At 33.9% G+C, this 27,769-nt stretch overlaps 1 protein-coding gene and 3 long non-coding RNA genes across 4 annotated transcripts in view; all 4 read right to left on the bottom strand.

Moving 5' to 3' along the window:
* The window catches only part of LOC116136244, a 29,087-nt gene extending 22,193 nt beyond the window's left edge, over window positions 1-6,894 (bottom strand). The window contains exon 1 of the long non-coding RNA XR_004129003.1: window positions 6,684-6,894. This is a non-coding gene — a long non-coding RNA (uncharacterized LOC116136244). The remainder of the gene's footprint in view (window positions 1-6,683) is intronic.
* LOC116136242 (putative disease resistance protein RGA4) overlaps window positions 1-13,213 on the bottom strand; it is a 42,485-nt gene extending 29,272 nt beyond the window's left edge. The window contains exon 1 of the mRNA XM_031421976.1: window positions 12,844-13,213. Coding sequence (XP_031277836.1) covers window positions 12,844-13,170 — 327 coding nt within the window. The 5' untranslated portion in view covers window positions 13,171-13,213. The remainder of the gene's footprint in view (window positions 1-12,843) is intronic.
* Window positions 1-19,571, bottom strand: part of LOC116136249 — a 54,988-nt gene extending 35,417 nt beyond the window's left edge. The window contains exons 1-2 of the long non-coding RNA XR_004129012.1: window positions 19,473-19,571; window positions 19,284-19,383 (exon numbers count right to left, since the gene is read on the bottom strand). This is a non-coding gene — a long non-coding RNA (uncharacterized LOC116136249). The remainder of the gene's footprint in view (window positions 1-19,283; window positions 19,384-19,472) is intronic.
* Window positions 19,572-20,211: 640 nt separating this feature from the next.
* Window positions 20,212-27,077, bottom strand: LOC116136245. Its single transcript, XR_004129007.1, has 5 exons — window positions 26,867-27,077; window positions 26,691-26,773; window positions 26,447-26,600; window positions 20,646-20,724; window positions 20,212-20,562 (listed from the first exon to the last, which is right to left on the bottom strand). It is a non-coding gene; the product is annotated as an uncharacterized LOC116136245 (long non-coding RNA).
* Window positions 27,078-27,769: the final 692 nt, after the last annotated feature.

Below are 27,769 nucleotides of genomic sequence, written 5' to 3'. Positions count from 1 at the left end.
TGAAGATGAATGTGCATATTACATAGCCTGCGGACAAGGGCATCTTATTTGATGGATCAAATTAATGACGGAGCTGATGAATGTTTTTTGTTGATGCAGAAACAGTTCAGAACACATTAGAGTTGTGTCCGAATTCTCCTAAAAGAGAAAATAAAAATGGATTTGATCCATTGTGCAGGTTGTATCACAGGATATTCTTGGAGATAACAAGATTGATTTTCAGGGTTGACCAAGACCATGCTCTGCAATACAATTACAAATTGCACTGAAGATTTATTGTTGAATTCTCCTGCATCCTTTCAGTACCTGAAAAAAGAGGGGGTAACAGTGTGTCATCTTGCTGTAAAATTCAACCAATATGATACAAATTGTGACATTAAGAAGCAAATATGACTTACAGGATTAAAGTTGACAGTAATGGAGAAAACTCTGAATAACTAATGAATCCTTTCGCTAGTCACAACTCCTTTTTAGCAACCTTGACTAAAAAGCAATAATATCTGCATAGAACAATGCCTATTATCGATAAAAACTTAATTCTTCAAGACAGACAAGAGCAAGAAGGAAATGCAAACGTATAGAAGCTCACCAAGCAAATGTGGAAACAAAACATTAGGCACTTGTTTCATCTGAAATATTTTCTGTTTGTTGCAAGAGAAATTGGTTCTTCGTAGTTCTGTCCTTAGGTATATTTTATCTGCTGATAAGTAACAAAGCTTTATATTCTCAGCATAATTAGCATTAATAGCAAATCAATTCTGCATATAAAGAAAAAACAAATATGAGCAGCCAATATTTTCTGTGACATAATTTTTTATTGGACATATGTAAATGAAGAAAGTATAGAAAGGACTTACCAAGGATAATAGCCAATTTGATCTTTGGAACAGATTCAGTTTGATTGCTTTTCTCAACTGCCAGAAACCATTCTCCATTTGTAAGTAGCATCATTTAACTGAACTTATTTAAATGAAGAATAGAGTTAATGATATGTCATACTTGGTTCACTGCATCAAAACTAAAACACGCGCGCTGCATAATTGATCAGATCCATCCAACCTTAAGAGACAACCAATGACGGAAATTTAACATTTAAAGCTTCAAAGTTCAGTTATGGAAGAGTTCTTTGTTTTAACTGCTTTGAATAGTCAGAAAACAAACTTGAAAAGACATTATCTCCAGAAAAATTGAAACAGCTCAGATGAAACATCAAAACATAGGTCATACAGATAACAGAAATAAAAGCATTACTGCAAATCCTCCTCTCTTCTCCAGCTGATCACATTCTGCTATTCTCTATCTTGTGGACCACAATGCATCATAGCCATTTTTTATAAATTTCTTTGCCCAGTGAAAAAAATCCAACCCTGAAACACTGATTCATGATTATTAGCGTTGAAATATTGAGTAATGCAAAATGGATAACTCAAAGACTATATAATCTGACATTGACCAATATATTACCAAGATAAATACTTTCACAAATCAAAAGCAGAGAGGATTTCTAAAGAAACCTGTTGCATGTCTGTATTTTAGCATATTGAAGTTCAATTTCGAATCTATATTTCAGAAATTTGAAAATAAATTCAAAAACCATGCTGCACATTTGAGACAATAGCACCATATACAACTTGATACTAAATGTGATCTAGTTCTAGATTAGAAATACAAAAATTGAAATAGGATGATCAATAATCATCTGTGGCTTGCGGGTTGCTGGTAGCTGCTGTCAAATTGATAATTCAATTTGGGCTTCCTTGCAGGTACGAGTACGACCATCAATTTGATGTGCTTCAGGAATAGGACATTTATGAATTATCACTGATATATCGAGTTTTGTCTTCTGCAAAAGGCCACCTGGTAGTGCATTTAACTTGGTCTGGCCTACACCGTAACGGGCAACCGGGAGCTCGCAACCGGGAGCTCAGCCGCTCATGGTGGTGTCGACGGTGAAATGGTGCTGGTCATGGTGGAAAACGAATCACCGGCAGCTGGAGAAGGTGGTTTGTGGCCAAGGCAGGCTTCCAGTGGTGGTTCTCGGCGGCCGGTGGCGAAACGATGACCCGAAGGTACCGGGAGGTCGCTCTCGAGCTGGTGAGTGAGTATCGGTAGCTGGGGAGCTGCAACGTCGCCGAAAAATGAGCAAAAACTCGCCTGGAAGCCGAAGAGTCACAATATGTAAAGTGATGAAACTCGCCGGAGAACAGTCAAATAGGCGGCAAGGAAGCTCGGGGAAGGTGAAATGGCGCTAAGGGAAGATGACCCAACACTCGGGAAGTTGAACCCTTGCCGGAAAATGGAAAAAACTCGCCGGAAGATGAAAGGTCGCACGAAGGAAGCCCAAACATCGCCGGATTCCGTTAGATCTACGGTGGAAGATGAACCGGCACCAGGGGATGTCAAGGGTGGCCGGAAATGGCCGGAGTCCGGCGAACGGTGAGGGTTTCCCGGCTGCCCTCCTGGTTTTGCGCAACTTCATTTGTTTATGTAGAAACATAGGGGAAATGTCGGTCCCTGCACGACTGACAAGTGACAAAATAAACCTCATAGAAATATGACAGTTTAACCCCTAAACAGTATAAAAGGACAAATTCAGCCTTAATCAATAAACCATACCCATTATCGACTTAAACAATCTCAAAAATCATTCCAAACATACAACATTTGTAAAAAAACATTAGAATGTGGTTTCATGAATAAATTTATAAATTCATAAATTATTTCAATATAATTCAATTAAATCACAATTAGGGTATTTTAATAACTTGAATAGAGTCATTTTCATGACTCTTAACAAGACTGTAAAAATAGTGACACATATATTCAATAAATAACCTCATTGAACTTTAATTTCGAAATTGTTAGTGAACTTGTAGCAGAATTAATCATACCCACCAAACTTAATACATATGGATTTGGGTCAATTTTTTCCAAGCCTGCAGAAACAGTAAAAAAAATATTCAACAAATGAACTTCAAAATTAACATTTTTAGTAAGTAATTTTTGAAAAAATAACAATAAATAAGCTGAAGTGATTGAACATTTAAAAAGAAATTGAAAAGATAAGTTTGTACTGTTGCTTCAGACAATAATATAACACATAATTTGATTTTAAAAAATGTTATCTGGTTCTTAGATTAGAATACAAATAGCAGAGCATACTTAAGTAATTACCTGTGGCTAGTGGGTTGCTGGCAGCTGCTGTCCAATTGATAATTCAGTTTGTTGCTGGCACCAAAACAAAAATATGTGTGTTAAGTTTCCTTAATAAGAAAAAGAAAAGTATTTTAATATCCATATAAGCATATGCAAACCTCAATGAGCCATAAAAGGATTTTACGGAGTGAATTTCAAGCAAATGGATAAGCTCCTTATAATGACGGATCCAGGAATTTCACTCGATGGGGGCAAAAAATAAATAAAAAAATTTGTGGGGGCAAAATGTCAAAGTCTTATAGGGGGTAAAATGCAACTAAATATAAATATTTATACAATTAAAGTTTTTTAAAGTTTGAGTGGGGGCGTGGTCTCCACTCGTCATTAAGTAAATCCGCCACTGGCTCCTTAACAAACCGCATGATTTATCCTGATACGAATTTAAGAGTGTCAGTTTCGGATGAAAATTAAACTTGGGAAAAATATAATTGTAGATCGTCTTCTCTTCTCCGGCTATTCACATTGTGCTATCTCCTCTCTTGTTTCATTGCGTACTTGGGAATACGTAATGGAAATTTCTTTTTGATGTTGTAGAAATAGTGACACATATATTCAGTAAATGATCTCATTGAACTTCAATTTCGAAATTGTAAGTAAACTCATAGCAGAATTAACCATACCCAGCAAACTTAATACATAATTTTTATGAAAAACAGTTGGATTAATGTTTTTAGTTTGTTGGGTGTTGACGATGTTATTTAAGAAGTCATGCCCAAGGGCAGGGGGTAGTGTAGTTCCATGCATGGATTGACCAAGGTTCTACACTAGTTTAGGATATACTTAAACTTGAATTTCTTTTCTATCTTAATTATGTTTATGGCTTGTGGTGCTTAAGCAACCCTGTCTAAAAAGAAACAATAATACATTTGTTGAACAGTGCTTGTTATTAATGACAATTTAATTTTTCAAGAAAAACAGAAAACAAAAAGGATATAGATCTGATGGTATTTATTAAATGCCTCAAATTAACTAATTTTCCCTACCATGAGGTAATTCCCGTAACATACAACCACTAATATCTAAAGTGTGCAACATGTTGAAACCACAACCAAACACACAACAAATAAAGCAAAAAAGTAAAGAGGGCACAATCAATTACCCTGGTTCGTTCTCAATTACTGAGAACTACATCCAGCATTCAAATAGAGCAATTTTATTAAGTTTCAAGAATCTGAAGAATACAATAATGAAAAAGTATCGGCAGCTCACTTTTTCTCTCTATTTTTCTCACACTAGGGTTTTTCCACCATAACAATATGCATATAATAGTAACCCTAACCCCATTTGGGCTAACCTGATCTAACTTGACCCAGACCCAAATATTTACAAATCAATTCTAAGCCCAATTACTAATAGGGCTTACTGTCAAGGAGGTGCTGCCCCCTCACCCCTGCCCACTCACCGTCGAACGAGACCCAGAATGCATCAATGTAAGCCAATAATCCGTCAAAGTCATGCAAGAACCATATCCAAGACAACACAAACTTTTAGGATAACTTTTCCACATAATTTCTTCATACTAGCCTTGTTAGCATGACTAGTAAATTGATTCTGCATTTTTAAGGAAAAAGCAGAACTTATCACACAATGGAACGATTTGGTTTCAAATAACCATCAATAAATGAAAGAAACACACAGAGCATTGAGAGAAAGTATTATATAACTAACCTTTTGAGTCCATGACCAATTTATTTGGTGGTGTCATCCAAAATCATTAAAATAGCTTCATTTTTTCTCTCTTCTGAGGATAGAAAGTAACATTCCTTAATTTAAAATTAGCACCTAAACAATAAAATCAGACAATTATTTTTGAGAAGTGGAGCTGTGACCTTTAAGATATATTGACAGAGATTATATAGCATATTTCAAGGTATCAACAGAAATTTATTTCGCAAGAAATACACACTGAAAGAAAGGAAATATAAATATAGACCTGAGGAAGCTCACCAAGCAATGTGAAAACTAGACGTTGAGCACTTGAGCCTCAATAAAGTTTCAGAAATTATTGACCAATAGAATTTGGTCCTTCAATATTTTCTATGCTGATTGGTGAAGGAGCTTTAAATTCTTGGAATAGCTACCATGAGTAGCAAATGAATTCTGGATATTAAAAGAAGAAACAAATCAATTCTGTGATTGGAACTTAAACAAATGAAGAAAAAAAAAAAAAAAAACAGATTAGTGAGAAGCATGACTAACCAATTTGATATGTGCGGCAGGCACACCATTTGAGTCCTTTACAGAAAATTCTCAGCATATTTAGCCTTAGTAGTAAATCAATTCTGCATATGAGGAAACACACCATCACCAGTCAAATATCCACAATATGCTTTTTTATTGAACATAAATAAATGAAAGAACTGAGGGAGACTCACCACGCATAACTAATTAATTTGGTCTTTGGGGTAAAAACAAAATTTGATCACTTTGTTGTAACTTCCTGGCACCGTTCTCCATGATACAAAATTTAGAAAAATGTTCTAGTGTAGCTGCTTCTCAGTAGCCTGAAAATATTTTTCATCCTAAATTAAGGCTGTTATTTCCTATTCTCAACCAATGCATCCTTGATTGACCACTGAATGCCAGAAGAACACCTGCCATGAAAATATATTATTTTTGAGAATACAAATGGAATTAATGATTTAATTGATCATGAGCAAATCCTTTCACTTGTCAAAAGTTTCTTTGAGCAACCTTGTCCAAGAAAAGATTGTACTTGCTTAGGACATTAACTACCTATTAGGAATTAGAATTCTGTTTCTATAAAAGGATGTAGAAATCTAGACCCGGTGGAAAACTTACTAAGCAAATGTGAAAACTTGACATAGAGGAATTGTTTCTTCAGCCACAATTTCTCTTTTGTACAAGGTCCTAAACGAATTTTCTACCACTGATAAGTTGGTGCTTGACAACTGCTTTGACCTTAAGCAGTCCCTCTGCTAATCATTGACAAAATTTTGAAATACTAGCCTTGCCAACATGACTAGTAAATTAATTCGGGATTTTAAAGAGCACACAACCAGTCACACAATTGAATGATTTTCTTTCAAATTAAAAATCAATAAATAGAAAGCATTGCGAGAGTGGAGCTGTGAACATTAAGAAGTACTGACAAATGTTATATAGGATAATTTGAGATTGATTGCTCTCGGTCAATTTTGTCCCCTGTGATACAAAGTTCTGTGATGGAAATTAATGATTATTTTACTAAGCTAAAAGAGAATAAAATATTTTAGTATCTGGTGTCATTTGATGGAGAAAGTTTATGTAAAAAGAACCTCATTTTGTCATGTTCTTGTTACACATCATCTTCTGACCTTAAATTCCTTTAAATTGCGAGACAGATCAACTTGCTTCACTGCAATAAAATCGATTTATTCAAATAATCCAGTTTCCATATCAACAACTGAAATTACATACAAGAGAGTGTACAAAAATCATGTTATAGCTTATCAGTTGTTACATACCGTAAGTTTCTTTGATTAGATTTTGCTGTCTGGCATACTCATGCCTACCATGATGCTGGACTTGTCACCACAATGCATCATTAGATGACCACTTAATACTAAAAGCACACTGTGACATGAAATAGAAACTATTATATAGGATTAAAGATATTCTGTATGTGAAGCATAAATCCATTCCCTAATCACAAGTTCTTTTTAGCAACATTGGTGAAAAAAAATGATATATACTCATAAGATAGTGTCTATCGTCAGCAGCAATTTATTTTCAAGAAAGATAAAAAGCAAGAAGGAAATGCAAATGTAAATTTGAGGAAGCCCACCAAGCAAATGTGAAACCTAGACATTGAGTTCTTGAGTATTTTCTCGGCTGATCAGTAACAGAATGTAAATTTGAGGAAGCCCACCAAGCAAATGTGAAACCTAGACATTGAGTTCTTGAGTATTTTCTTGGCTGATCAGTAACAGAGTATTATATTATCAGCATAGATAGCCTTAGTAGCAAATCAACTGCGTGTGAAGAAACACAGGATAATAAGCCAGATATTCTGTAATAGTATTTTTGATTAAACATAAACCAATGAAGAAAAAATAGAGAGAAGTTACCAAGCATAACTAATCAATTTGATCTTTGGGGCAGAAACACAATATTGTTCCTTTCTAGCAACTTTCAAGTGATAATTCTCCATTTCTGAGTAAAGTCATTTAGAATGACTCCTTCTTCCTCCTCTGGTTGGTCGCATAATCACCCTCCCCTGTATTTTAATGAAAAAAATTGCAGTGAGACAAAAAGTATTTGTTTTGGAACTCGAAGTTGAAACTTTAAATATAAAGATCTATGCCTTAATATTAACAATACCACTTAAAAGAACAGGTTGCAACCTTTAAGAAGTAAGGAGATGCTATGCTAGATATTTCGAGGCTAATTGCCTCTGTCAATCTTCTCTAGTATGATAAGAGCTCCTATCATATCTCTCTTATAGTCTTTTGATTTCTTCAAAAATATTTGGGATACATTAAACTTGGTCACTGCATCAAAACTAAAACACGGATGTTAAGTTTTCTTAATAAGAAATAAAAAGCCCTTTCCAGTATCCATATAAGCATAAGAAACCCAAATGAGTCATAAAAGGATCTCACAGAGCCAATTTAAAGCAAAATGAAGAAGCTGCCTAACATGCTGCATAATCGATCCAACATTCAAAGTGTGAAGTTCATTAAGGGAAAACTTCTTGGATGTAACTGCTCTTGCATGGGCTGAAAATATTTTCCAACCTTAATTGTTCAACCTGATAGAAAACTAAGGTTGTTATTTTGTAATGATTGCAAAACTTCTAAAGGACAAAATCAAGATAAAACATAGACCTTATGCAGAAAATCAATAACAGAGCTCACAAAGGTAACAGAAATGAAAGATGTTATAGCAAGTCCTCCTCTCTTCTCCTGTTGGTCACATTCTGCTATTCTCTGTCCTGTACATCGAAAAGCATTATAGCTACTCCGAAAATTAAATTCCTTTTCCCACTAGAAAAACTCTTGACTTTTAACATTGATTCATGATTATTAGCATTGACATCTGGATTCTTGAGTTATGCAAAATATGGATAAATCATGGACTATGTAAAATCCTTTTGGTCAATCTACTACCTGGTGTGTGTGTGTGTGTGTCTATATATATATAACATAAATTCAACATTATACCTATAGAACTTCAATGTTGAATCTATATATCAAAAGTTTGCAATAATAAACAAACTTCACAAGACATTATCTCTAGAAAAATCGAAACAGCTTAGCTGAAAAATCAAAATAGAGGTCATACAGATAACAGAAATGAAAAGCATCACTGCAAATCCTCTTCTCTTCTCCAGCTGATCACATTATGCTATTCTCTATCTTGTAGACTACAATGCATTATAGCCATTTTTATAAGTTTCTTTGCCCCAGTGAAAAAAATATAACCCTGAAACATAGATTCATGATTATTAGCGTCAAAATTTGAAGTTCATGTCTGTGTTTTAGCATATTGAAGTTCATTTCAGAAATTTGAAAATAAATTCAAAAACCATGTTGCACATTTGAGACAGTAGCGCTAACTTGATACTAAATATGATCTAGTTCTAGATTAGAAATACAAAAATTGAAATAGGATGGTCAATAATCACCTGTGGCTTGTGGGTTGCTGGTAGCTGCTGTCAAATTGATAATTCAATTTGGACTTCCTTGTAGGTACGAGTACGACCATCAATTTGATGTGCTTCAGGAATAGGACATTTATGAATTATCACTGATATATCGAGTTTTGTCTTCTGGAAAAGGCCACCTGGTAGCGCATTTAACTTGGTCTGGCCTACACCGTAACGGGCAACCTGGAGCTCAGCCGCTCATGGTGGTTTCGACGGTGGCTGAGACGGTGAAATGGTGCTAGTCATGGTGGAAAACGAAGCACCGGCAGTTGAAGAAGGTGGTTTGTAGCCAAGGGAGGCTTCCAGTGGGGGTTCCCGGCGGCCGGTGGCGAAACGATGATCCGAAGGTACCGGGAGGTAGCTATCGAGCTGAGGAGCGAGGACCAGTAGCTGGGGAGATGCAACGTCACCGGAAAGTGAGCGAAAACTCTCCTGGAAGCAGAAGAGACACAATATGTAAGCCAATCCTTCGCCGGAAGATGAAAGGTCGCACGAAGGAAGCCCAAACGTCGCCGGATTCCGTTATATCTACGGTGGAGATGATGGTAGGGTTTTCCGGCTGACCTTCTGGTTTTGCGCAACTTCATTAATTTATATAGTAATCCAGGTAAATCTGTTTGGTCCCTGCACGATTGAAAAATGACAAAATAAACCTCATAGAAATATAACAGTTTAACCCCTGAACAGCATAAAAGGGTCAAATTCAGCAACCTAGTATCGACTTGCACAATCACAAACATTAGAGTGCGATTTCCATAAATAAATTCATAAATTCGTAAATTATCTCAACATAAATTCAATTAAATCACAACTTGGATATTTTAATCACTTTAATAGAGCCATGACACTAACAAATTTGCGACCGCATGCTTCTAATCCAGTAATCAGATACATTTCAATTTGGATGTGCTGTCCTGTCTTTTAAGCTTCTTGGACTAATAAATTCGTGCCTCTGAATGAACATTGGTTGAGTATTAATTAAAGAATGTGAAATCCAAGGATAAAAGACTATACGGAAAGCTAATCACCAAACACCTGGTTTCTCATATCAGAAAAGTCATTGCACCTGTGAATACCGGATTTGGGTCAATTTTTTCCAAGCCTGCACAAACTGTAAAAAATATTCAACAATTACGACAATGAACTTCAAACTTAACATTTTTAATAAGTAATTTTTGAAAAAACAACAATAAATAAGCTGAAGTGATTGAACATTTAAAAAGAAATTGAAAAGATAAGTTTGTGCTGTTGCTTCAGACAATAATATAACACATAATTTGATTAAAAAAAATGTTATCTGGTTCTTAGATTGGAAAAGAAATAACAAAGAGGATACTTAAGTAATTACCTGTGGCTAGTGGGTTGATGTTTATTGCTTCCGTTTGACCCATTTATTCCATACCGTGAATTTTGATGTCAGGGATGTGAGAGATCTTGGACCAGTCTTCTCCTGTTCCTTCTTTGTATCGTTCCTCTAGAATAGAACATCCATAAATGACCAAGTTTTTGAGTGTTGTCCTCTGCAGAAGGCTGTCTGGCAGTGCCTTTAATCTGTTGCAGGCTATGACTTTCAAGGTAGCAAGACATGGCATGAATCTGATATGTTCTTCTTCTTCTCCCTTCTTTGTATTCTCGTAAGTCCACTCTTCCCATTCTTTTAAAACACCAAATTCGATTTCTTTCAATTTGGGGAAGAAAGCAGAGGATGAGGATGATGTAGAGGCTCCACTTTCAATCCCCCAAAATTCATTATCCACTTTTTTCACATTTTTCATCCCCCAAATTATATGTAGTCTTTCAAGGGATGACAATTCTCCCAAAGCATGCAAATTCTTGTCGTTTAAGCAATTGAGAAGATGTACACTCTTCAGCTTGGTTAATGACGTCTTCCAAGTGGAGGGGAAAGTTCTGCCTGCGTAGTAGTCAATCGTCAACCGCTCTAATTCTGGAGGTGGTTGTAAAGCTTCAAGGACTACTTCATAATCCTCACACGATTCCCCTTCTTCAAAAGTTTTCCAAGAGACAGGATTCCTTCTCAAACTTTTCGTTCCCTTATCGAATTGCAAACCCAGACCAGTAAGGTTTTTCTTATGTTTGAGTGCTTCTTTCATTTTACTATCACCCACATTTGTCACATTTCCCAACCCTCTTATTTGAAGGCTCCCCTCAAGATTATTCAAATTTTTAATTCCTTCAAGACTACATGCTCTGCTATCATAATCATTACCACCACTTGTAACGAATTCCGATAATGTTTGGAGACCTGTTAATTTTTCAATCCCTTTTGGTATGTAAAGCAACGACTTTGTCATATTTTTTAAACACCTCAAATTTACTAATTTTTCTATCCCACCAGGTAATTCAGTTACCATACTCTCAGTAATATCTAAAGTGTGCAAATTATATAATTCACACAAACTTTCAGGTAATCTTGTGATAAATTGCCGATTAAAATCAAGATATCTCAAATGTCTTAATTTTTCTATCTCTTTTGGAATCTCCATAACTTCTTGATCAAAAAAATTTGCCGTGAACTTCAATGCCCTTAAACATGTTAATTCACATAACTTTGGAAAAACATCACTTGACAATGAATGGACATACTCAATCACAAGACTACGTAGACTTTTGATGCTACAAATGGACATGGGAAATGGAACTTCTTTATTAACCTTTAACATTAAATGACGAACATTTTTGTTAGAAGAGTTTATAAATAGATCATTATCACCAATATTGACTTCTATAGTAAGACATTCACCATCACTTAAAAATAGCGCAAAGTCATGCACTATATCATGCATCTTACATCTCCCCCTAGCATCTCCAAAATCTGGTGAAAATTCTTGGAAGAAAGATCGTGTTTCTAAGTGGTGAAAATACTCTTTGCCTATTGTCTCTAACTTTGTATCTTTTTCTAACCCCAAATAACCTTGTGCCATCCATAAATTAATTAATACGTCTTTTCCTATATTATAATCTTTTGGAAAGATAGCATAATAAGAGAAACATTTTTTTATCATGGATGGCAAATCGTTATAACTCAACATCAAAGGGGATAGAAGACCCTTTTCAATCTCCTCTAATTCCCACATCTCACTACCTAAGACACGTTGCCATTCATCTCTACTCCTTTTAAACTGCAAAAGACTCCCGATGGTTTTTGTAGCAAGAGGTAACCCCTTGCACTTCTTAACGATTTCCCTACCAATTTCTTCTAATTTTTCACTCTCATGAATAGGTCTTTCAGAAAGAGCTAGCCTCCTAAATAGTTCCCAATTCTCTTCCTCGGACAATCCTTTAACATTGATAATATCAATTGACTTCATACTACGTGCAACTGACTCTTTACGTGTGGTAATTAAAATTTTACTTCCATGGAGACCATTCTTCAAACAATGATAGAACGGTTCCCATTTTTTGTGATCTTCATTCCATACATCATCTAAAATAAGAAGAAATTTTTTACCCACAATAGAGTTATGAATACGTTGAAGAAGAGATTGTAGATCTTCTACATTAGGAGTACGAACTTCTAGAGCTTCAATGATCACTCTAGCGATCTTGAACTCATCAAAAGGATTTGATACACACACCCATATTATTGAATTAAAATGGCTCTTTACTTCATCATTATTGTAGGCAAATTGAGCAAGAGTTGTTTTTCCAATTCCTCCCATCCCTACAAGTGAGATGGTTTGGAGGCTTTGTTCTCTACTCTCACACAATAACTTGCGTACTAAATTATTCTTCTCAACATCTTTACCACATATATCAGATACATCAATAAAAGAAGTAGTTTGCATTGGTTGATAATCAGATCTCTCATTAGCTAGAATGACATTAAGATTATAATCACCTTTTTCTTTTGCAATAGCATCTAACTTTCTATTTATCTCTGTTATCCTAACTGCAATGTCGCGACGTAAAACAACTTCTTTGAAGCCAAAGCAAGGAGAGGGAAAAAGGCAACATACCTTCTTCTTAGGAGCAAGAGCATTATGAACATATCCTCCCTCAATTTTGAGTTTTATGATTTCAGTTTTCCACTCATCCAACACATCTTCCACGTCATAGCATGCATCTTTGAGCCGATTCAACCAAACTCTCACAGCTCTATTCTTCATTTGTTTTTGGTCTGCATCAAGTAGCACAGCTTGAATGGCTTCAAGATTGTTCTTAAGCTTGTCTACTTCTTCTTCAACGTCTCCCACTAGCCTCACATGTTCTCCTATGAAGCCAGCAGTTGGAAGTAGAATTGAATCCAGCAGCTCCAAGGCAACCGAAACAATTGCTTCAGCCATACTCAGATATGGTCAATAATCTGAAAGAGAAGAAATGGAGATATTTGTTCCGTATGCTTTTGTGTTATGATGGTGAATGCTGCCATCCATTCATATACTATCCTAAAATTTATTGCATATTGCAGGAGTCAACCAACCGCGTTTAATATTGAAATGTATTTTTCAATTTTTTTTTCCAATATATGTGAAAGTAACGTAATTGTTATCATTAATTGCGTTCAATTCTTTGCCGTCAAAATTCTTCAGTTAGTTTTAACAGGATAAAGGGTAAAAGAGTTAATGTTCCTAAAGTTTTATAATTATGAAGGGTTAATACTATGACACCCCTAAAACTCATAAAATTAAAAAACTTTCACATTAAAATCCCCAAAAATTACCACACAAACGCCCTGCTATTAGTTTTTCTTGTTAAATATGAGAGTTGACCAATTTTGACTAAACACGGTTGTGAATTTACATTGATTATATTTTGAACTTGACTATTTTACCCTAAAATTGATTAACAACTCATTTTTACATTTAAAGAAAAAGTAAAATAATTAAATATTTTTTTCTTTAAATTCCTAAATAATTCTAACCCTCACCTAAATTACAAATATTTAACTAACAAAAAATTTAAAATACTTTAAGAATTTAAAAAAAATATTAAGAATACTTAAAAAAAAAAAAAAACTAAAAAAAAAACTAAAGTCTAAAAATATTTGTCCAGAGTCAACTTAGCAATTGGGTTTTTTTTTCTAATTTTTTTTAACTTTCTAAAGTTTTGCAATTTTTTTTATTCTTTTAATTTTTTGTGCAGATAATTCTGAATTTTTTTTAATTTTTCCAAATTTTTTAATTTTAATTTTTTCACATTTTTTAGTTTCATTTTTTTAGATTTATTAGTTTCTTTAAAAATATATATATAACAATTTTTATATTTATATAATTTAATAATTTTTTCTTTTATGTCTAACATGTAAAGGAGGCTACGCTTGGTTGGTCTATAATAAAATTATCTAATTATAAACAATTCATGAAAAAAAAAAAAAAAAAAAAAAAAAAAAACCCCTCAACCTAACCCACTCACCCACACTGTCGCTACTCTCTCCCCCTATCCCACAATCTTCCTCTTTGTCACCCATAGTCGCCGCCCCTCCTCCTCTCTAACCCATTGCCCCACTCGTACAAACCCCATACCCCGCAACTGCTAGTCTCTCCCTCCAAACCTAGATGTCTTTGGTCCTGACTGTCTCGAAATCCCCCAACTTATAAGTTAAAAGTAAATATTTAAATTAGTCAACTTACAAAATTCTCTCTTTTTAACTATACCTAAAATTTAAATTATACATAAACAATTTATAATTTTTCTTTTATAGAAAACCCAACAAGGATAAATTTAAAAAAAAAAAAAGACAAATTAAACCACTTATAAAATTATTTCCAAGTAATTGTACATGAAATTTCAAATAATTCAATAGATTTAACTCTCAAATAAATCGACACTATTCAAACTGTGAAATTCTATTTACCTAAGAAAGATAAATTTGCCAATTTTGAAAACTTACTTGGTTCTTGTTCCAAGAAAAGTACAAGGATCGAAAGTGTCATTTAACAAAATTCTGTCAAAACTAACAGAAAGTTACTAATCGGTAGGGGGTTTATCAAATTTTTCCAAAGCTCCGGCGGTTAAAATAATCCGAAAGCATATGGTAATTGCACAAATGATGGGATTAATGAGCTATTATATTAAATGTAATTAATCTGACAATGGAGAACCCACCCACCCCATTTTTTGACAAATTATAGTATATATGAGTTTTTCTCTAGATTGTTCGACACGTTTGTTGACATAAAAAGCTTCACGTGCCTATTTAAAATAATTGAAAAAAAATTATACAGTATTAAGCTTAGTTTATCTTTCAAATACCCATGATTCACCAATGACAATAGAACACTTCTCCCCACTAGAGAACTAGTTTATTATGAGCTTGATTATAGCAACTCTATATGTTCAAATAAATTATAGAGGCAAATTGTGTTTTCATGTAACATATTCTCTGTTTTCATTAATTTTTGTCTAATTAATTTATTAATTGCAAAAAAAAATTGCAAAAGCTACATAATTGTATCTATCATTTATGAAATTATGATGAGGATGGGCAAACTGCAAAGCATTTTCTCCGTCTATGGACCCAAATTAATTTTATTCTAGAATGGTGTGTATAAATATCTTTTTCACTTTACAAAGGTCATCAATGAAGTTTGATCAGCTACATTTTTTTTTTTTAAATTGTTATTTAAAAAAAAACAAAATTATATTAAGCTTAATTGATCTTTCAAACAGCCATGATTGACCAATGAGCTAGCGTTTTAAAATCATGATAGCCCGCATCATATGGATTTAGAATATATCATTTTCTCCCTCTTGTCTCTGTGGGATCATATACGTGTCATCTTATTCTCATCCATGATATTAAATTTAATTATTATGTATTTAATCTATTCCCTAAAATTTTCAAGTGATGGCAATTAAAAGTGCATCTTTTCCTGGCTATCAGATCAATTTTGTTTTCTTTTATTACTTTTGTCCCCCAATTGATTAGCTTTTTGAAAATGTTTGCTTGCCACTTTTGTCGCCTAATCGATAGAATATATTCAACATTTTCTCATAAATTTCTGGCACCAGTTTTCTTTTTCTTTCTTTCTTTCTTCTTTTAAGAAGAAGAAAAAAAAAAAAAAAACCAGAGAGATGAAACTAGGGAAGTTTGATAGATAATCATGTTTTATACTGAACAGCCCATGACGTTTATTCTTGTAAAGAGAACTTAGCACTTGATCTTTCATGTTTTGGCACCAATTTTGCTGAAAATTATTTTATTGTAAGCTTTATTATCCGGAATTTATCATGAATGATTGAGAAGTAAACCTGATATACCCCACCCATCTTGTTGGATACCAATAATTCCAGGAAGAAAAACAAAAAAAGCAAATTAATCACTTGTCTTACGACAGCTTGCTCACAAGAAATAAATTGTATAATTGGCTAAAGTTCATCCACGTTCTGAAAATAGTACGTACTGTGCTGATATTTGTGTATTTCACATGACTTTGGGCCTACCTTTCCTTTCATTCAAAATTATTTTGTCCTCCACTCGATTAACTTTGAGCCAAGGACTAATATATTTTCACATGACTTTTGGGCCTACCTTCCCTTTTTTCAAAAACAATTTTGTCCCTCAATTACGATGTGTATTGATTTCGGATATTTAGAAATTTTTTCTTTTCCCCATTACAAATGCAGTTTATTTATGAGTTGATTACAACAACTATATGTATTAATCGATAGAATATATTCAACATCTTCTCATAAATTTCTGGCACCAGTTTTCTTTTTCTTTCTTTCTTTCTTCTTTCAAGGAAAAAAAAAAAAACCAAGGAGATGAAACTAAGGAAGTTTAATAGATAATCATGTTTTATACTGAACAGCCCATGACGTTTATTCTTGTAAAGAGAAATTAGCACCTGATCTTTTATGTTTTGACACCAATTTTGCTGAAAATTATTTTATTGCAAGTCATGTAAGCTTTTATTATCCGGAGTTTTCAACCGTATGATTTGATTTTTTCGGTTTCCAAGATTTTTTTTAACACCCCATACACTATTTTATTAAATTTATCATGAATGTAAGCTTTTATTATCTGGAGTTTTTAACACCCCATACACAGCTTGCTCACAAGAAATAAATTGTGAAATTGACTAAAGTTCTTTCATGTTCTGAAAATAGTACGTCCTGATATATTTCAGATGACTTTGGGCCTACCTTTGCTTTCATTCAAAATTATTTTGTCCCCCACTCTATTAACTTTAATTATATTTCACATGGCTTTTGGGCCTACCTTCCCTTCTTTCAAAACATGACGTATTACTAGTTTAGAAAAAGAAGAAGAAAATTGGTCAAAAGATGCTCTTTCAATCAGTAAAATTCCAGAAAATTTTTTCATTAATGGGACCCAAATTAATCTTATTCAAGAATGGAGGATGTATGTAAATCATAATTTATATGCATTGACTTAAGTCAATTTTAATTAATTCTATAATTTTCTAGTGATTGAAAGAGCATTTTTTGCTTTGAAAGGTTTGTCTATATAAATCGACCCGAATGGATTAAATTTAAACATTCAAGTTTTAGAGGAGACAATTGGAATGAAATTAATTGAGTTCTCTAATCTCTATAGCATTCAAAAACCAACAATACGCCTTCTAAAATAATAATTCACACCCCATACTCTATTTTAGTAAATTTATCATGAATGATTGAGAATATAAAGACAAAACCTCTTTGCCGTCAAAATTCTTTAGTTAGCTTTAACATGATAAAAGGGTGAAAGATAAAGTTTCATATTTACACCCCTGAAGCTCGCAAACTAAAACTTTGACATCAAAACCCCCCAAAAATTACCCCTGCTATTAGTTTTTCTTGTTAAATAGATTTAACCCTCAAATAACGGTCATGTGATAAGAACAATACATACATGCAATTCGTCGTATTGTACTCTTGTTGAAATATTGCATGCGAGTTCCATTAGAAAAGCAAGAAGAATCCGAAATTCTTTTTACCTAAGAAAGATAAATCTGCCATTTTGAAACTTAGTTAGTTCCTGTTCCAAGATAAGTACAAGGATCGCAAGTGGCATTGGCTTGATAAAATGCGAAGATAGTGTGGGAATTCAGGCTAGTGGCATTTTGAAACTTAGTTAGTTCTTGGGCAGAAGGACATTAATGTCATTTAACAAAATTCTGTCAAAACTAAACAAAAATTACAAACGGTAGGGGGTTTATAATTATTTCCAAACCTCAGGGGGTTTGAAAAACAATCCGAAAGTGTATGGTAATTGCACAAATGATGGGATTAATGAATTATTATATTGATTGTAATTAGTCTGACGAAGGAGAACCCACCCACCCCATTATTGGTCAGGAAAATTCTAGGAATTTTTTTTCTGGGATATATATATGCATAGACTGAAGTCAGTTTTAATTAAATCTATAATTTTCTAGTGATTGAAAGAGCATCTTTTGCTTTGAAAGGTTGTCTATATAAATCGACCCCAATGGATTAAATTTAAACATTTAAGTTTTAGAGGACACAATTGGAATAAAATTAGAAAAATACTACACATACATCATTCTTATACAACATTATGTGACAAGATGTGATTGGGTGAAAGTTTAATTTTTTATTGGATGAAAGTTTAATTTTAACTTTAAATTAGCCAATTATATCTTATCATATAATGTTATATAAAAATGATGTATTTGTAGTATTACTCATGAAATTAATTGAGTTCTCTAATCTTTATAGAGTATTGATGGGCCGCAAAGAATTTAGAAACCCACAGATGGGCCTTCTAAAATAGAAATACCACATTGTTAAAAGCAGGGACACAAATACAATCATATAAATTAAAGATGAATAAATTAAATGAAGAAATATAGAGAGCTATAATGGGAAAGTATAACTGACCATTACTGTCTAATGGCTTAATTAATCATATACCCTTCAATTGTACTGCAACAGACTGCCTTAAGAATATAAATATTTTCTTTCATATTGAAAGTTAAAGCCATGAATAGAAAGTCCTATTAACAAAAACGAATAATTGCAATTAAAACTATATCAGGTAATTAATGTATATGCTCAAAGTATCCATGGTTAACCTTGAAGATGAATGTGCATATTCCATAGCCTGCGGACAAGGGCATCTTCTTTGATGGATCAAATTAATGACGGAGCTGATGAATGTTTTTTGTTGATGCAGAAACGGTTCAGAACACGTTAGAGTTGTGTCCGAATTCTCCTAGAAGAGAAAATAAAAATGGATTTTATCCATTGAGGTTGTATCACAGGATATTCTTGGAGATAACAAGATTGATTTTCAGGGTTGACCAAGACCAAGCTCTGCAATACAATTACAAATTGCATTCGGAGTTTCAATCCATGAAGATTTATTGTTGAATTCTCCTGCATCCTTTTAGTACCTGAAAAACGAGGGGGTAACAGTGTGTCATCTTGCTATAAAATTCAACCAATATGATACAAATTGTGACATTAAGAAGCAAATATTACTTACAGGATCAAAGTTGACAGTAATGGAGAAAATTCTGAATAACTAATAAATCCTTTTGCTAGTCACTACTTTTTTAGCAACCTTGACTAAAAAGCAATAATATCTGCATAGAACAATGCCTATTATCAGTAAAAAATTAATTCTTCAAGAAAGACAAGAGCAAGAAGGAAATAGAAACGTATAGAAGCTCACCTAGCAAATGTGGAAACAAAACATCAGGCACTTGTTTCATCGGAAATATTTTCTGTTTGTTGCAAGAGAAAAAGGTTCCTCATTGTTCTGTCCTATGGTATATTTTATCAATTCTGCATATAAAGAAAAAACAAATATGACCAGCCAATATTTTCTGTGACATAATTTTTTATTGGACATATATAAATGAAGAAAGTATAGAGGGGACTTACTAAGCATAATAACTAATTTGATCTTTGGCACAGATTGAGTTTGATTGGTTTTCTTAACTTCCAGACACCATTCTCCATTTGTAAGTAGCGATATTTAAATGAAGAATAGAGTTAATGATACGTCATACTTGGTTCACTGCATCAAAACTAAAACACGCGCGCTGCATAATTGATCAGATCCATCCAAACTTAAGAGACAACCAATGACGGAAATTTAACATTTAAAGCTTCAAAGTTCAGTTATGGAAAAGTTCTTTGTTTTAACTGCTTTGAATAGTCAGAAAACAGACTTCGCAAGACATTATCTGCAGAAAAATTGAAACAGCTTCGATGAAAAATCAAAACAGAGGTCATACAGATAACAGAAATGAAAAGCATTGCTGCAAATCCTCTTCTCTTCTCCAGCTGATGACATTTTGCTATTCTCCATCTTGTGGACCACAACGCATTATAGCCATTTTTGATAAATTTCTTTGCCCCAGTGAAAAAATCCCAACCCTGAAACACTGATTCATGATTATTAGCGTTGAAATCTTGAGTAATGCAAAAGGGATAACTCAAAGACTATATAATCTGCCATTGACCAATATATTAACAAGACTAATACAAATCAAAAGCAGAGAGGATTTCTAAAGAAACCTGTTGCATGTCTGTATTTTATCATATTGAAGTTCAATTTCGAATCTATATTTCAGAAATTTGAAAATAAATTCAAAAACCATGTTGCACATTTGAGACAATAGCATCAAATACAACTTGATACTAAATGTCATCTAGTTCTAGATTAGAAATACAAGAATTGAAAAAGGATGATCAAAAATCAACTGTGGCTTCTGGGTTGCTGGCAGCTGCTGTCCAATTGATAATTCAGTTTGTTGCTGGCACCAAAACAAAAATATGTGCGTTAAGGTTCCTTAATAAGAAAAAAAGTATTTTAATATCCATATAAGCATATGCAAACCTCAATGAGCCATAAAAGGATTTTCCGGAGTGAATTTCAAGCAAACGGAGAAGCTCCTTAACAAACCGCATGATTTATCCTGATACGAATTTAATGGTGTCAATTTCGGATGAAAATTAAACTTGGGAAAAATCTAATTGTAAATCGTCTTCCCTTCTCCGGCTGTTCACATTGTGCTATCTCCTCTCTTGTTTCATTGCATACTTGGGAATACGTAATGGAAATTTCTTTTTGATGTTGTAGAAATAGTGACTCATATATTCAATAAATGATCTCATTGAACTTCAATTTTGAAATTGTAAGTAAACTCATGGCAGAATTAACCATACCTAGCAAACTTAGTACATAATTTTTTATGAAAAACTATACCCATAGCCAGCAAACATAATTTTTATAACCATACCTAGATAAATCCCTTTACTGTTCATAAATCGTTAATATGTCATTAGGATTAATAAAATGATGAGTTAATGAATATTTACTTAGTTGACCTTTTCATGTTTATTTTAATATTAAAAACTTACCGATAAAGAGATTTTTATTATTATTAATTATACCTAAGATATTAGCTTACATATAATTAACATCCCCTTAGTTTTCTTGAAGGTATTACACATGGTTTTAAAAGCCGGACCGGACCGGCCGGTCCAACCGGTTGGACCGGGAACCGGCCACGTGTCCGGTTCGGGTTACCCTCAAACCCGTTAATAAGCTTTAAACCATTTTAAACCGGTTGAAAACCGGATAATATAAGTGAACCGCCGGTCCAACCGGACCGGCGGAAAAACCGGCCCACACTTTTAATCCCTACTCCATCGTCTTCTCTGATCTCTCGCGCACCCATTCGTCTCTTCTTCTCTGTCACGCATCGTCGCACTCTTTCTTCTCTTCTTCTGTCACGCAGAGTCGCAGCCCCTTCTCACCTTCTTCTCTTTCAGTTTTTCTCACAAAAACTCTCACGGTTTCGGCTGTCTTCTGTTCTCTCTGAAATCCCACCCAAATCGCATTTGAACTTGCCGAAAATCAACGACGACGTCTTCCTCTCTCTCCGTAAATCGACGACATCTTCCTCCCTAGCTGGAAATCGACGGCGACAGCTCCATTCGTCGATCCAGGTAACGTCATTCCTCGCTCCCTTTACATTTAAGCTAACACCCTGTTCATTTCGCTGGAAATCTATAGAGCTGTTGTGGTTGAATTAACATGATCTTGAGCATGTTCTTATGTTGTATGATGAATTTAATATGTCGTATGATGAATGTGTGGGAAATGCAGACAAGTGTGAACTAGTTCTTTTCTTTCCTGGTTTCAATATTTTGTAAAGGCACCGAAAATTGTGACCAGAGTTCTTGGTATGTTAGGTCATTATAATGGGTTCTGCTTTACAAAGGGAATGGGATATCACTGGAAAGCCTCTACCTAAAATTTTTAATGTAAGTTGGAAGTTCATATACAGCTTTTGTGTCAAATGTACTAGTACATTTTTTTGGAGTGATTTTATAAGTCAAATACTGAAAATAGTTTAAACTTTGCATGAGTTCTAGAGTGCCACAAATAAGGTCTATAGATGCATTTTTTATTTCATTGGCACTTAAGAAACTTATAGTTTATATTACTCTGCGGAGTAGAACTCATTTATTATGATATTAAACTCATGTTTTTTTGAGACGGTGATGGATTTAAACCCCAACCTTACACATAGGATATCACTAAGTTAGCTCCCTTTTCCTTTGAGCTAGTTTTTGGAAGTGAATCATATCCATTATCCCAAGTCATTCATTAAATTGGATTCAACCAACATATCTTTATAAAATTAGCATCTCTTTTTAATTAACTGATTGCTCTAAAACTATGGTAATAAAATTGGACTACAAAACTAATCTTATGTTTATTTGGTTTATACAAATTGGTAACACAATGTTTAAATACTCTATAAGACTCTGAAATTCAATTGTCTACCTATTTCGGTATTCTGCTTACTGGTGAGTGTTTTGTTCTATCAATCAAGTTAACTCTGGTAGTCTGCTTGCTGATTTCTGTAATTGTTTAAGTTGTTAAACTTCATGTCATGTTGTTATGCAGTGTTGCCATGTTCAGAATTTAGCTTTACCAACACCTTTTCCTTCTACTGTCTTAATGTTAAAATTATGCTTTTTGAAGATTTTTAAAAAAGTTTATACGCTCTAGGTTGCTTGTGGGATATTGATGGTTTCATTGAGCTTAGCATTTGGTACTCTCTTTGGTTGGCATGGTGTGCCTCTGCTCTAAAAATATACACCTATAGAGTACTTTATAAATTTGAAGTTTGTATACACAAGCCCCATAGTTATTCTTTGGCTGAAACCACTCAATCACTTCGGTGAGACCATTAGAAAATCTGTGCAAGATAGCATTTTAGTATATATATTAGCTGTAACTCACGCCTACATCTGGCCTTGCTCATTGCTGTTCCTTTAAATGTGTGCGCTTAAGTTTTGGACAATCAATGTCTGTGCCGTATTGCTTTAGAACTTCTTAAAGTGATAGTGCCGTTAAATTTTAGAGGATCGAATATATATTTTGGTGGCTTTATTTTATTTTCTTCATTATAGACAATAAGGCTTTAGTTTATTTGCATTTATCTTGAGATTACCAGCGGTGAACTTGCAATTGGTTGAGTGATAATTGTTGTTATTTCTTGTGTGATAGCCGATAGGTAGATAAAGATTAAAATAGACAATGACAACATCTGCGTTGGTCTTCTTCCAATCTAGTAGAGGTAGGACTGATATAACATGGGCAATGTTATTAAGGGTGTAGATACAATGGAAGAAGACATAACATGTCTTCACTGTGGAAAGTAACTAGAGGAGGAGGTATTTTTAGAATGAAACACTCTAGCCGGAACAAAGGGGGATGTTGGTGCTTGTAAAAAAGTTCCTTTTGATGTTCAATACTCCATGAGAGAATCACTAAAAGACATTGGGATAAAGAGTAAAGAAGTTGATTCTAGTAAGTATAATACTCCCTACGGTGCTTCCGACATGTATTTGAGGGAGATATGTTAATGAAGATAGTGAAGAATTTCGTCCATCAGAAATTCACATAAATAAGGTAGGTTTGGCAGTAAAAAACAAAGTACAATGCTAGACAAATCAAAAGAAACAAATCTATGGGGTTGTGACTATTTGCTCAAGGACAATTGGTGGATCTCAACCATCAATTAGGAGTTGTTTAGCTAGAAAAGTGCGACGTGGAGAGCAGACATGGCTTTTGGAAGATTCTTTTATGATGCTTGCATCCCAATTAATGCTGTAAATTCAATTTATCTTCAGCCTTTGGTGGATGCTATAGCCGCAATTGGGCCTGGGTATAAACACCCAAATTATCATGCTTTGCGTGTCAATTGTTAAGAGATGCTAAAGGAAGTGCAGCTTCTTGTTGATAGTTATAGAAAGATTTGGGAAAAGTGGATGTACCTTAATGGCTGATGGTTGACTGATAATTCACATAGGTCATTGATCAATTTTATGGTGTATTGTCCTAAGGGAGTTTGTTTTGTGAAATCAGTTGATGCTTCAATGTTGTGAAGGATGCTGGGACATTGTTAAGATGTTTGAGGAGGTAGTTTTATGGATTGGACCAAATAGTATTGTCCTTTGTCTCAGACAATGGATCCAATTATAAAGCGCTGGAAGATTAGTTTGAGAAATATGACGTATTACTTGGTCACCCTGTGCAGCACATAGCATAAATTTGGTGTTAAAAGACATAGCTGAGATGGATCACATAGTTTATCTTGCGAGACGTGCTTCTGAGGTGACGAAGTTTATATATAATCATACATTTTTGATAGCTTGGTTGAGGAAAAGACAGGTAATACTTTTAGCTCATGTTCTTGTCAAGTCATACATACATGCATTTTTTTATATTGACTAACATCTATTATTTATCAATTGAACAGGGTTGGAAAGAAATTTTCGTCCGGTGCAACCCGTTTGCTACAACTTTCATTGCAAGAGAAGCATTCATGAACAAACATGACTTGCAAGCCATAGTGACAGTAAGTCATTTGTCGATTCTCGATATGCAAAAAGTAATAAAGGCAAACATGTTATTGACATAATTTTGGATAACGATTTTTGGGATGATATGGGTAAAGATCCAAGTTGTGAGTCCATTGATGCGCTTGTTGAGGATTGTTGACTCAGATGAGAAGCCACAATAGGATATGTGTATGATGGCATGTACAGAGCGAAAAATGCAATTAAGAAGTTTGTTTAGAATAAGAAATTCTACAAGCCTATACAGAATCATTAAGCTACGTTGGGATAGGACATTGTCGTGATATCCATGCTGCGGCTTTTATTTGAATCCTGCCTTTAAATATGACGGAAAATCTTTTTGCCTCAAGCCAGAAGTTATGAGTGGTTTCCTTGATACTATGACAGTAAAGCAAGTGCTTTCAATTTGAGCAAACAAGGTTAATGGAAGAGAGTAGATTATATCAAATCGAGAGGAAAGCTTTTCTCGTGGGCTTGCTCTTGAAACCGCCAAAACCACAGTCCTGGTACTAATAGTTATAAAATTTATAAGTTCTTTTGTTTTTTAAGTCTAATTTATTTATTATTTTATTTCAATTAGATGAATGGTGGAGATCATTTGGGTATGTACTCCAATTTGCAAAAGTTTGCAATAAAAATTCTTAGTCAAACTTCAAGCTTCTGGATGTGAACGAAATGGAGTGTTTTTGAGCGTAATAACTAAAAAGAGGAATAGATTGGAGCATCAAAGGTTGAATGATCTTGTTTTTCGTTCACTATACTTGCGTTTGCAAAACAGGTAAAAACATGTCAATTACTCAATTGCATCACTCTTATTGTTATTATCTATTATTTTCCTTTATTTTAGTGTCATGCTTTTAATATTTCATTATGGATTTTAGGAGTGTTCAAAGAATAAGTTTGGATCCTATGATTATAGTATCGACAAAACTGAAGGTTGATAGTTGACGATGAAGAGGAGGAGGTCAGTGAACTTAATTATGAGGAGTTGGAGGAACAAAGTTATATGGAGAAGGATCTATTCCTACTGGAGTTGCTGATCACCCTTCTTTTATGATCAACGATGGTTCAAAAGGTTGGTTTCAATTATTTAAGCAACTTAGTATCTATTTAATTAAATTACAAGTTTTTAACTTATGATTTCTATTTTTTACTAATTTGCGTAGATGGTGATGATGATGATGATGATGATGGTGTGATAATTTTCATGCGTAGTGTGTGAAGCTTAATCAACATGGAGACGGATCAAAGAAAAAACACTTGCATTAAATATTTTGTTATTAATTAGTATGTATTTTGACATTTAATATGTAAATACAACATCATGTTTGGATTTAGACTTTGAATTGTTGTTAAATACTTAAATTATGCTAGGATTGTTGTTGAATTTGAACTTTGAATTATATTGGATTGGACAGTAATTAAGTTGTTATTGTCTTATTAAAAAATAGAAATCTAAAAAAAAAAAAGTTTTTTAAAAAATGTGTTGATGTCATCATGTGTGTGATGACATCACCGGTCCAACCGACGGTCCAACCGGTTGGACCGGTTGAACCGTGACCCGGCTAGCAGAGCGGGTTGCCTACCGGTCCGGTTTTTAAAACAATGGTATTACATATAATGAGAAGTGGAGCTGTGACCTTTAAGATATATTGACAGAGATTATATAGCATATTTCAAGGTATCAATAAAAATTTATTTTGCTGGAAAGACACACTGAAAGAAGGGAAATATAAATATAGACCTGAGGAAGCTCACCAAGCAAATGTGAAAACTAGACGTTGAGCACCTGAGCCTCAATTAAGTTTCAGAAATTATTGACCAACGGAATTTGGTCCTTCAATATTTTCTCTGTTGATTGGTGAAGGAGCTTTAAATTCTTGGAATAGCTAGCATGAGTAGCAAATGAATTCTGGATATTAAAAGAAGAAACAAATCAATTCTGTGATTGGAACTTAAACAAACGAAGAAACAAAACAGATCAGTGACAAGCATGACTAACCAATTTGATATGTGCGGCAGGCACACCATTTGAGTCCTTTACAGAAAATTCTCAGCATATTTAGCCTTAGTAGTAAATCAATTCTGCATATGAGGAAACACACCATCACCAGTCAAATATCAACAATAAGCTTTTTTATTGAACATAAATAAATGAAAGAACTGAGGGAGAATTACCACGCATAACTAATTAATTTGGTCTTTGGGGTAGAAACAAAATTTGATTTCTTTGTTGTAACTTCCTGGCACCGTTCTCCATGATACAAAATTTAGAAAAATGTTCTGGTTTAGCTGCTTTCTCAGTAGTTTGAAAATATTTTTAATCCTAAATTAAGGCTGTTATTTCCTATTCTCAACCAATGCATCCTTGATTGACCACGGAATGCTAGAAGAACACCTGACATGAAAATATATTATTTTTGAGATTACAAATGGAATTAACGGTTTAATTGATCATGAGCAAATCCTTTCACTTGTCAAAAGTTTCTTTAAGCAACCTTCTAAGAAAAGATTGTACTTGCTTAGGACATTAATTACCTATTAGGAATTAGAATTGTGTTTCTATAAAAGGATGTAGAAATCTAGACCCGGTGGAAAACTTACGAAGCAAGTGTGAAAACTTGACATAGAGAACTTGTTTCTTCAGCCACAATTTCTCTTTCGCACAAGGTCCTAAACGAAGTTTCTACCACTGATAAGTTGGTGCTTGACAACTGCTTTGACCATAAGCACTCCCTCTGCTAATCATTGACAAAATTTTGAAATACTAGCCTTGCCAGCATAACTAGTAAATTAATTCTGGATTTAAAAGAGAACACAACCAGTCACACAAATGAATGATTTTCTTTCAAATTAAAAATCAATAAACAGAAAGCATTGCGAGAGTGTAGCTGCGAACATTAAGAAGTACTGGCAAAGGTTATATAGGATAATTTGAGATTGATTGCTCTTGGTCAATTTTGTCCCCTGTGATGCAAAGTTCTGTGGATGGAAATTAATGATTATTTTATTAAGCTAAAAGAGAATAAAATATTCTAGTATCCGGTGTCATTTGATGGAGAAAGTTTATGTAAAAAGAAC

Source organism: Pistacia vera, unplaced genomic scaffold (assembly GCF_008641045.1).
Source record: "Pistacia vera cultivar Batoury unplaced genomic scaffold, PisVer_v2 Contig31, whole genome shotgun sequence".
Lineage (NCBI taxonomy): Eukaryota > Viridiplantae > Streptophyta > Magnoliopsida > Sapindales > Anacardiaceae > Pistacia > Pistacia vera.
Note: the sequence above shows the minus strand (reverse complement) of the source record. Positions and strands in the feature narration are given on the sequence as shown.